This window comes from Glycine soja, chromosome 13 (assembly GCF_004193775.1).
Source record: "Glycine soja cultivar W05 chromosome 13, ASM419377v2, whole genome shotgun sequence".
Classification (NCBI taxonomy): Eukaryota; Viridiplantae; Streptophyta; class Magnoliopsida; order Fabales; family Fabaceae; genus Glycine; species Glycine soja.
Window position 1 is genome coordinate 27,698,610 of NC_041014.1, and position 10,557 is coordinate 27,709,166.

The 10,557-nt window shown below is 35.8% G+C and overlaps 1 protein-coding gene across 1 annotated transcript; it reads left to right on the forward strand.

The window, feature by feature from the left end:
* Positions 1-1,319: 1,319 nt before the first annotated feature.
* On the forward strand, positions 1,320-8,566 carry LOC114382767 (condensin complex subunit 3-like). Its single transcript, XM_028342372.1, has 12 exons — positions 1,320-1,754; positions 2,013-2,216; positions 2,684-2,829; positions 3,412-3,680; positions 4,135-4,232; positions 4,636-4,783; positions 4,874-5,313; positions 5,855-6,369; positions 6,462-6,522; positions 6,636-6,914; positions 7,256-7,517; positions 7,967-8,566. Exons 1-12 carry the CDS (start codon positions 1,389-1,391, stop codon positions 8,278-8,280), a joined length of 3,102 nt encoding a protein of 1,033 aa, XP_028198173.1. The 5' UTR covers positions 1,320-1,388; the 3' UTR covers positions 8,281-8,566.
* The last annotated feature ends 1,991 nt before the right edge of the window (positions 8,567-10,557 follow it).

Here is a 10,557-nt window from a genome sequence, read left to right on the forward strand (position 1 = left end):
CATGGGAAATTGATATTGGTCCTTTAAAATTGTTTTTAACCCCTATAATTAATACGCAAATATCAAAATATTTTTCGTCTCCTTTCCTTCATCTATAATGTCTATAACACAATGAAATTATGCTTTTATTGTACCATAAAAATTGTGACGTAATAAAATCATAATTATATTATGTTACAAGAATTGTAATTCAATAAAATCATAATTTTGTTAGATTGCAAATTATGCAATTAATTTCTAAGTTAATTTTACCTGTCAAACAATGAAAAAACAAAAAAAGTGTACAACAAAACCATGATTCCTGGGCAACATAGTCATGTTTTTGTTGTACATTCTTTGTTAACTCTTACTTGCACAATAAAATTATGATTCTGTTGTGCATTTCTTTTTACAAACTTAGTTGCACAATGAAAATACACTTTTGCTGCACTAATGGGAGTGCAAAAAAAAATATATATATATATACATTGAAATCACAATTTATGTTGTACAATGTTTTTAGCACCCCAATAGAAGTGTATTTAGGTTGTGCATTATGGGGAATTGCATTTTTTAAAATTTTGAAAGATATATGGGAGGCCAATGGCAAGTCGTTGTCCATGATATATGTGAGGGTGATGCTTGGTGCATCTAGCATTATTGCTGGTGAACCCAGCATTTTAAGTGAATGGACGAAAATGTCTTTCACTCAAGTTGATCCATATGACTCATATGTATTAACTTGATCTGTATGAGTCATAGTTGATCTATATGAGTCATAGTTGATCCCTATGAGTTATACGGATCAACTTGATCCGTAGGTGTAATTTTAACTTACGGATCAACTTAATTTGTATAGATCTTACGGATCAACTTGATCTGTATAGATCTTACGAATCAACTTGATCCATACTTATAACTTACACATGCGGATCAACTCACGCACACCCAGCAAAATGCAGCAAAATGGTGTACCTTAAATGTCGACGACGACGAAACAACCATCGCAACAATCACCACCGACCCGTAACACTTTCACCTCGACCTAACCGGCAACTCTCTCAATAATGAAAAACCAACACGAATCAACAATAGAGGGAGAAAGTGAAGAAAAAAACAATGGAGGCATAAGAGAAAAAATAACACTGCAACCAACTTCAAAAGGAAGAAGACACCAGGGGCATTTAGGGAATTAAAAACAATTGTTGGGTGCACAAGCAATAATGCTGGTGCACCGAGCATCACCCTATATGTGAGCCGTAACGGCCTATAATGACTTAGGCCCAAATCGACTAAAACTCCAACTCCCGCTCAAATTCAAAACCAAAACGCTACGATTGAGATTCAGTTCAGACTTCAGAATTCATTGACACACTCCTTTTCACATTCACTTCATCGAAGAGAGAGTCATGGAGGAGAACGATGCAGAAGAAGCGAAGCGATTGATGCTGAAAATCGCCGCAATTCTCGACGAGGCTCGAACCTCATACGCCACTCACAACCGAAAGCTCAAGGAATTCTCGCTTCTCCGATCCAAATCCTCTTCTCATTCGCACTTCTTCTCCGCCTTCTCTAAAACCCTAACTCCTCTCTTCGACTTTCAGAGGCGCCTTGCTTCCGCCGACCGCGTTGTTTTCTTCGTCTCCGCCTTCGCCGTCGCCACCACCGCTGCTGCTTCCGATGAGTTCCTCGACCACTTCCTCAAGTTCCTCCTCGCTGCCGCCACGGCATCAAACAAAACCGCCAGGTTCCGAGCCTGCCAGATCGTCTCTGAGGTATTGAATTCTCCATTTCTCTCAGCTTCCGAGCAAATATTTAATCTCTAGTTTTGCAAAATGTTACAAAATTTTATTCATATTAGTCTATTTTGCAACATTAAATTTAAAAAATTAGTGACCGAAGTGAAAGTTTTATGAAGTCTGATACTAAGGTGGAAAACGATTATAATTTCACCGTCTAGGATTACACAGAAGATGTGAGTGTGCAGCGATAGTTGAAATTAGAGTTAATTTCTCCGATTGGTTGAATCGTAGATAATATTGCGGCTACCGGATGATGCTGAAGTTAGCAATGAGATATGGGATGAGGTGATAGAGTGGATGAAGGTGAGGGTGCGAGACAAGATCCCTGTGGTGCGTACTTTTGCGGTTAGAGCGCTTTCGCGCTTCGTGAATGACTCTGTGAATAGTGACATCCTTGATTTGTTCCTCGAGGTGCTTCCTTTGGAGCAGAATGCGGTGAGTGTCCCAATTGGTTCATGTGAATTTCTTTTTCTGTTTCCTCCCTTGATGCCTTTATGCGCTGTTTTGTGTTCAGGGTTTTTAATTAATAGGTTACTATTAGATTATATTCTGTTGGCTATTAACTTCTCATATTAGCACGGATTTGCATTGTATTGTGACATGACCATGGTTACACGATTATTTCAGAGATTTCCCCTGCACCTTATGATTATTTGGGTACATTAAATTTTGATTTTCTGTTACTTTAAAGATTTGACTAAAAGGGATATATTTTTGGATTTGGACTATATCGATATGGATTTTTCTTTTTAATCTAATTTTGGAGTCTTGAATCTTGTGTAGTGTCTTTGAATGGAACAATATCTGCACAAAACATTTTAGGATTGCTGGTACACATCTTAATACTACATACGCATGCAGATAGGTAGTATTCTCGTTAATAATTTTGAAATGGTGTGCAGGATGTTCGCAAGATGATTGTTTTATCTTTGCCTCCTTCTAGTGCAACCTCTCAAGTTATCATTGATTGTACCTTGGATGTGAGTGAATCTGTACGCAAAGCAGCATACTGTGTTCTAGCTAATAAATTTCCTCTTCAAAGCTTAAGGTAAAGTTCCCCTATAGTAAAGCAATAATAATACTATCGCCATCATCTAACATTGTATATACTAGTTTCCACCTAGGATTTGGATCCTTTAATGTGAAGGGGGTTTACACTGTTGAAAAATTAAAACCAATGATCTTTGTTTTCATTAATGCAAGCACATGGATAATGATAATCACTCCATTTATTTTTCTAACTAGTGGCTACGGTCACTTTCTAAAATCCACACTACAAGTTAGAAGATCTCAATCTTTTCTTCCATTTTACAAAGACTAATACTTTCTATGTCTTCTATGCATGTCCTCTTCTGTAACCTCTCATCTATTGTCGCTACACTAATAATTTGTAATTGGTATAATTTGTCTTCTTTGTGTTTGCCCCCTGTTTTAATGTATATTTGAAGATTATTATCCGTTTTTTCTAAAAGAAATTTATAGATCATGTAGTGTTATGGAATCCTATAATTACAGTCACAAAGGGTGGATATCTTACTATATTGCAATCTCTTCAAACATTTTTCCACTGTAAATTTACTTAAGTACCCTTGTCTAACCCTTTTCCCTCTCATTTGCCTGGTTTCTGTAGCATTAAACTCAGGACAGTAATTCTTCGGAGAGGACTTGCTGACCGGTCTGTTGCTGTCTCAAAAGAATGTTTTAAACTATTGAAAGATGAATGGCTCATGAAGTGTTGTAATGGTGATACTATAGAACTTTTGAAGTATCTTGATGTTGAAACCTATGAATCAGTTAGTGAATCTGTAATGGAGGCGCTTCTTAAAGCTGGTTTGGTAAAACTACAGAATGGTGCAAGTATCCAGCAGTACATATCATCAAATGGTGACAGAACAGAAGGTTAGCTAAATATTTGCACTTTAATTTGTTATTTATTTATTTAATTTTATAATTTTTTACCTTTAAGAGTTGTTAGTTGTTACATATTACATGATTAAATCTATCAAAATGAAATTTAAATTCTTGGGTTGATGTCATGTTTGTGACAATGCTAAATAATCAAGTTTTCGAATATTTGGTGGCTAACTATTTCAATTTTCACAAACATGAGTTCAAAAAGCAAAAAGGTTTATAGAAATGGTTGGTTGGACAAATATATTGACTGAAGCTGCGTGACTGTGTCCCTGCGCCATCTGGTACTTTAACAACTGCTATTTTATTGCCTCCAGGAATCTAGTTTCTTGAATGCTATTATGAGAAGTTAACCAATTATTTTTTAACTGCTAGGTGGAAATTAGATTAAACCTGAGTGGTATTGTGTAGCATACTTTATTGTTTCCCATTTAAATTGTAGGGGATGCGGTTCATTGCCCACCAAGCATTCATCCGATGGAAGCAGAGGCTGCTCTTTATTGGAGAACTGTTTGCAAGCATTTACAGTCAGAAGCACATGTGAGTGAAAATGAATATATCCAATTTTCACATTTAGTTATCTTTATAAGTGCAACCCAAGAAAAAAGCAGAGGCATGTTTTGTCTCATTTTGTTTATTATAGATTAGTGGTTAAATGCAAAAATTAGTGCAAAGCTGATATAAGATGTCAACATACCAGTGATACCACTGTAATTTGAATAAAGCTGTCTACATTTATTATTCCGCTAGAATATCAATGAATGTTACTGGTAGCCAGAATTTGCTATAAGAAATTATAAAAATAATAATGCTTTTCTTTAGTCAAAATTCTGACTTGTTTCATCATGTGTTGATACTATACATTTTGGAATTTAATTTACAATTATTATGGTTTTCTTCTTTGTTTTGGAATCACTAAGGATTTTGAATTGTGCCCCAATAGGCCAAAGGCTCTGATGCTGCAGCAACAATGGGTACTGAAGCAGAAGTATATGCAGCAGAAGCATCAGATAAAAATGACCTTCTAGAAAAAATTCTTCCTGCAACAGTTGGTGAATATATAGAATTGGTCAGAGCTCATACTAATGCTGGTGAGTATAAGTTTATATGAATGATACTGATATACTCCAAACCGTTTAATACATACTTAAGTGGTCTAATGACTAATCTAATATCTTCAGGATCAAACCATCGCTTTGCATGCCGGCAGCTGCTTTTGCTTGGTTGCATGTTTGATTTTTCTGATGTTACAAATAGAAAGACTGCTGGTGCATTTCTGCATGAGCTTATGTGCAAGCCTCCTGAGCATGAGGATGATGATGAAGGGAATATAGTTGTTCTTGGAGATGGATTAAGTTTTGGTGGGGACAATGATTGGGCTGAAGCTGTAGCCAGTTTAGCAAGGAAAGTCCATGCTGCTCCTGGTGAATTTGAAGAAGTTATTCTGGCAATAATAGAAGAGCTCGCCCAACCTTGCAGGGAGAGAACAGCAGATTATGTGCAGTGGATGCACAGCCTCTCTCTTACTGGCCTTTTGCTTAAAAATGCAAAATCACTTCGCTTTCTTCAGGGCAAGGCTATTGAACCTGATGAGCTACTCCAATCTTTACTACTACCGGGGGTAATAAATTGTTGCATTCTCTATTGTTTTTAGGCATTTAGCTAACTTTATTTTTTATATTAATAAATTTTAGCAGGTTTATTTCGATAAGAATTGATTCTTGCATCATCATCAAAAAATTGTGAAGGAACTTAATCAATCTTTTGCCATAATTAAAATTAGGCGAGAATTTAGATAAAATTTGGCTCATGGCTACAAAATAAATTTACTAATCTATCCAATCGTAAATAGTTAATGAATGCCTCATTTATTGATGTTATTCCTTCAGTTCGGTTCCTTATAGATAGGTGAATTATGATAATGTTGACATGATATTAAACGAATTATTAAGAAAACATAGAAAATGATATATAGTCTATACATACATATACCACAATACCATACATTTCAAGTATGTATTGTTGGAAGGTATTAAATTTCCAATGAATTATGACTTGCTATTTAGAAAATGGCTTGATGAGGACCAACTCAGCCCACACTGGTACATGTTTAAGGGCATTGGTTGCTATTTGTTTACTGATGTGTGAAATTAAATACTCAGGCAAAACAATCTCATTTGGATGTGCAAAGGATTGCAATCAGATGCCTTGGCCTTTTTGGCCTTTTGGAAAGGAAACCAAGTGCAGAACTTTTGAAACAGTTGAGGATTTCATATATTAAGGGGCCGCATTCAATCAGTATAGAGGCTTGTAAGGCATTAATTGATCTCGTGATGTGGTATGGTCCTCAAGAAGTTGACAAGATGTTAAACCTCAGTATTCCATGCCAATTAAACAGTGAGAAGACGACTTTTTCTCCTCTGAACTTTTCTGATTCAGAAGAGGAATTAGATGTTGGGACGCTTGATATCTTATATGGCGGCTTTGAAAATGATGACTGGGCGAGTCCTTTACCTAGCAACGAAGATGAGTGCGTTCATGCTATTCTTGGAGAGGGGTTTGCCAAAATTCTTCTCTTAAGTGACAACTATCCAAGCATACCAGCTTCTTTGCATCCTGTTATTTTATCAAAGCTCATTTACTTGTATTTCACTGACGTGTCGGAACACTTGCACAGGTGAGATTTGTTCATCTCCCCCTACCATGTTTGTATTATTCTTGCACTGTACTGGCAGCTCATTGAGATTTAATTTGTCGCTTGTTTGCCAGATTGAAGCAATGCTTATCTGTTTTCTTCGAGCTTTACCCATGTCTCTCAGCCAATCATAAGGCAAGCATCACTTATATCATATTTTCTGTGTACTACCTTGTCCACCATTCTTACTTTTTAATTTATTGAATGTCAGAGATAACGCCTTAGTTGTTTTATTTCTATGAATACAGAGGTGCATAACGAAAAGTTTCATTCCAGCAATGCGTTCAATGTGGCCAGGAATTTTTGGCAATTCTGCGGGTTCTACTTTTATGGTGTCGCAGATGCGTAAGCGTGCTGTTCAAGCTTCCCGTTTTATGCTGCAGATGGTGCAGATTCCCTTATACGTTAAAGAGACTCAACCAGATTGTGAAAATACTAGCACGGAACATCCACAAGTCATAGATAGTTGTGTGGAAGTTCCATTTGAATGTGGTGAGGAGGGGCTCGCACTACGCTTAGCCGTAGAGGTAATCATCCACAAATTTGGAGTTATTTAAAGATATGCTAATATTTGCTTTTTTGTTCACCTGGCAATTGGCATAATATTATAAGGCTTCATCTTAGTATGAATCGATAGTGGTAGTCCCTAGAATTCTGCTTTAATTGCTACGTTCTAAATCTGATATAGAAACTACATCTAAGAAACATTCATTGTATATAGGCGTCAGTTGATATTGTTAAATGAAAATGACATACATGGATTTTGTATCAGATGGTTAACCGTTAAATGAAAATGCTGCATGATTCAAATTTAATTAACGATTGTTTGTTCTATTTCTTTTTGCTTCTTATCCTTCACTTTGTTAAGGTGGCAAGCTTTCAATCGAAGAAGACAGCAGCTGAGAAGGCATATGTGTCGGCTTTATGTAGAATACTTGTTTTGCTTCAGTTTCGGATATCAGAACAAGGACCAATAAAATTTATGAGGAGGCTTTTATGTCGCGTGCTAGAATGTGCATCTTCAGAGAAAGATATTGTTAAGGAATTGAAACGCATGTCTGAACGTCTCATGACAGTAGATAATCAACCAGATCAGGAATTGATGCAAGATGAAGTTAATCTTATTTTGGGTAACTCTTTATTTTTCTCTTCTAATATGTTTGAAATGAAAAAAATACCTAGCCTTTGGTAATATTCTGTTGCAACTGTCTTAAGCCTCAAATGGTGATCGGGCCACGTACTGATTCTAGTTGTTATTATTATGATGTGTCGTGGGGGAAAAAGGGATTTGTTCAATCAAGCAAGTGAACTAGCTAACTTATAAATTAAATCACTAACTTGAAATATCACTCGTTCAGGACTTCAGGGTACATGTTTTACCTTTCCCTCTCATTTTCCATGATACAAGATTTGATTAACACATCAGAAAAAAAAATGCAGTATTAGGAAGTCAATTTTAATCTTAATTTTTGATATACTTAATTCATTTGCCTATTGAACATCTTTGCAAACCAAATGCTTTCCCCCTTGAAAACCTTTTTTACTGCTCATATGTGCCTTCTCATCTTATATATTGAAGGGAAATTGGAACTTGATTGCGACCTGGATTTGAATGGTTCTGTTTCAATGCCACAAACACCAGCTGCACCCCCAACTAGGCCAACACGTTCCAGGAGAAGGGTAAGGATTGAGGAAGAAAGTTCTGATGAAGATTCACCTTCTGCAGTTCCTACCACCCATCATTCTGTAATAAGTCGCTCACAGAGAGCAAGCAAAACGGCAGCAATGAACAAGATGTCTTCTGCCACTAGATCGCTCAAAATTGATGAAATGGAAGAACTCGAGGAAGAAGAGTCTGATGTAACATCAGAAGCTTCTGATGCATTCGATTAGTACAGTTAAATATGTGCTTAACATGATACATCTAATGGTCATTAAGTTGTTAGCATCTTGTTGTTGTATTGTTTGATTACTTAGATTGCAGGTTCTGTACAGAAGAGCGCATCAATAGTCAAGATAGCATTTGATCGTTAAGTCATAGTATATAACTGTAACAGTATCGCAATGAATTGGAGTGAATGAATGAAAGAAATTCTTGTGTGTAGCAATTACTGGTGACTCCGTTGGCTTTCTTATATCTCATTGGATTGCCTTTAATGAGAATTATTGTTGTGAGAAATCAGATGTTAGTGGTTTCAAGCGATTGCTTAAGCAATATTGAGCTTATGTGGATTAGTCGCATGACCTGTATCTTATAAGGTTTGGCAAGCTATCAAAACTGAATACTTCACAAGTTTGCTGCCACGTTCATATGAGCACTTTTTATTCAAAGGTTGGATTAATGAAATTTATTTTCGATAAAAAATATTACAGGTCTCATTTTAACTACTAAAGTTTAATTGTCCATTGAATTTTTTCCATATATATATATATATATATATTCATGAATAATCTAAATATATTAATGTAATGTGAGCATTCTGAAATGTAATGGGTGCAGGGAGATGCAAGAAGCAACATTCTTACAAAAGACCCACAATTAGAGAACTCCCTTTGCACCTCCTAAAACATAATGTGGCACCCCCTAAAACCATGTTTCTAATTATTGGGCTTGTATTCAATTTCGGCTAAACAAGAACACATGAGACCATGTTATTGGTTATGGTGTGATACATTAATGAGGGGGGAAGAAAGACTCGTTGTATAATTGATCAAAATATGAATGTAAATGTGGAAAGAAACCAATAATATTTGATTATGAGAGAAAGGTTATTCAATCCAAGACAAACAATACTTAATATACTCCACTAGCACCACCCTGATTCTAATTTAATGCTAGCTTATGGTTGAATGGACCGAATTGAAGCACCCATGCTGGATGATGTATCTTGTCTCATGCGTGGTCCCATATAATAATGTCGTCATATCGATGTTGTATATAACCAGACGAGAAAATTGGACAACACCTCCCACAAATCTTAAGCACCAAAAAAAGGGAAAATAATAACAATATTTTAGATTTCTTTTATAAGGTTGCATAAGTTGGCCAAAAAAAAAAGAATCCTCTAATGACGTTTCGTCTAGGGTTACTAGTGGTTGATGTCATGGAGAGCACATCCAAACCCCACAAATAGGGAACCTTTGCCCTCCTAACCATTCCTTTGTGGACAGCATGCACATCGGTGGGCCAATTTCCATTTTCATGATGCAGTTTGTGCACCTATAGTGTAAGGTTCAAAAGAAAAGGAAATTGTTAAATAAATGAAAGAAAATAACGTGGGCTATCAATTAAATTAATGTGGGGTATTGACCTCTATACCTAAGTCTTTCAAATGGACAATTTGCCTGATCTCTACAGAATACGTGGTCCCCATGGTTTTCCCTTTCATTTTCTTCTTTTTATGACCTAAATAACGTAGATGATACAAAAGTGAGTTCAATAAGTAATAGGTTAAACCATAAAATGGAAACTCCAAAGGTTACAATTGGAAAGCAATAACCACAAAAATTAATAGGGATTGGAGATGGAAGCAATTAATATCACTGTCCATAACTTAAAGAAGTAGTAATCCTTTGCGTGTAAGTAAGAACTCCATATTAATTACCACGAATGCACTAAATCTCTCGTATTGTGATCACAGTCTGAATTATTTCATCCTTGGAAATTGCGTGCGTGTATGTCAATTTATTTTACCACATATTTTACGCGGGAATGAAGAATAATTGCTAGGAAAAAGGGTTTTTTTTCTTATTATCTTTGCTACGACTTTTGCTTCCGTGAACAATGTGGGGACCAATTAATATTAGTATAGTTTAACATACTAGTTAATTATAATAAAAAAAACATAAGGATAATATTTTCTTTGAGTACCTATCTAAAATACGAATTAATTTATAGTTTGACATAACTTCATCTGTATATGAGCATATGCTGCAACCTTCAAGTAAGGCATGAAATCTCAGCATACACATGGGTTGTTATAATAGTACTACGAGTTTGGCCTGTTATTGTTGTATATGTAACAGAGCATTGATATTTTTGTTCAATTGCTTGTGCATTGTCGGGGGAATTCATTAATTACATTGAAAATTTATAATAATGGTGCTGTCTGACTGGAAATTTAATGTGCTGTACCAGGAATTTAGAAGGAAATAGTGAAGACAATACGC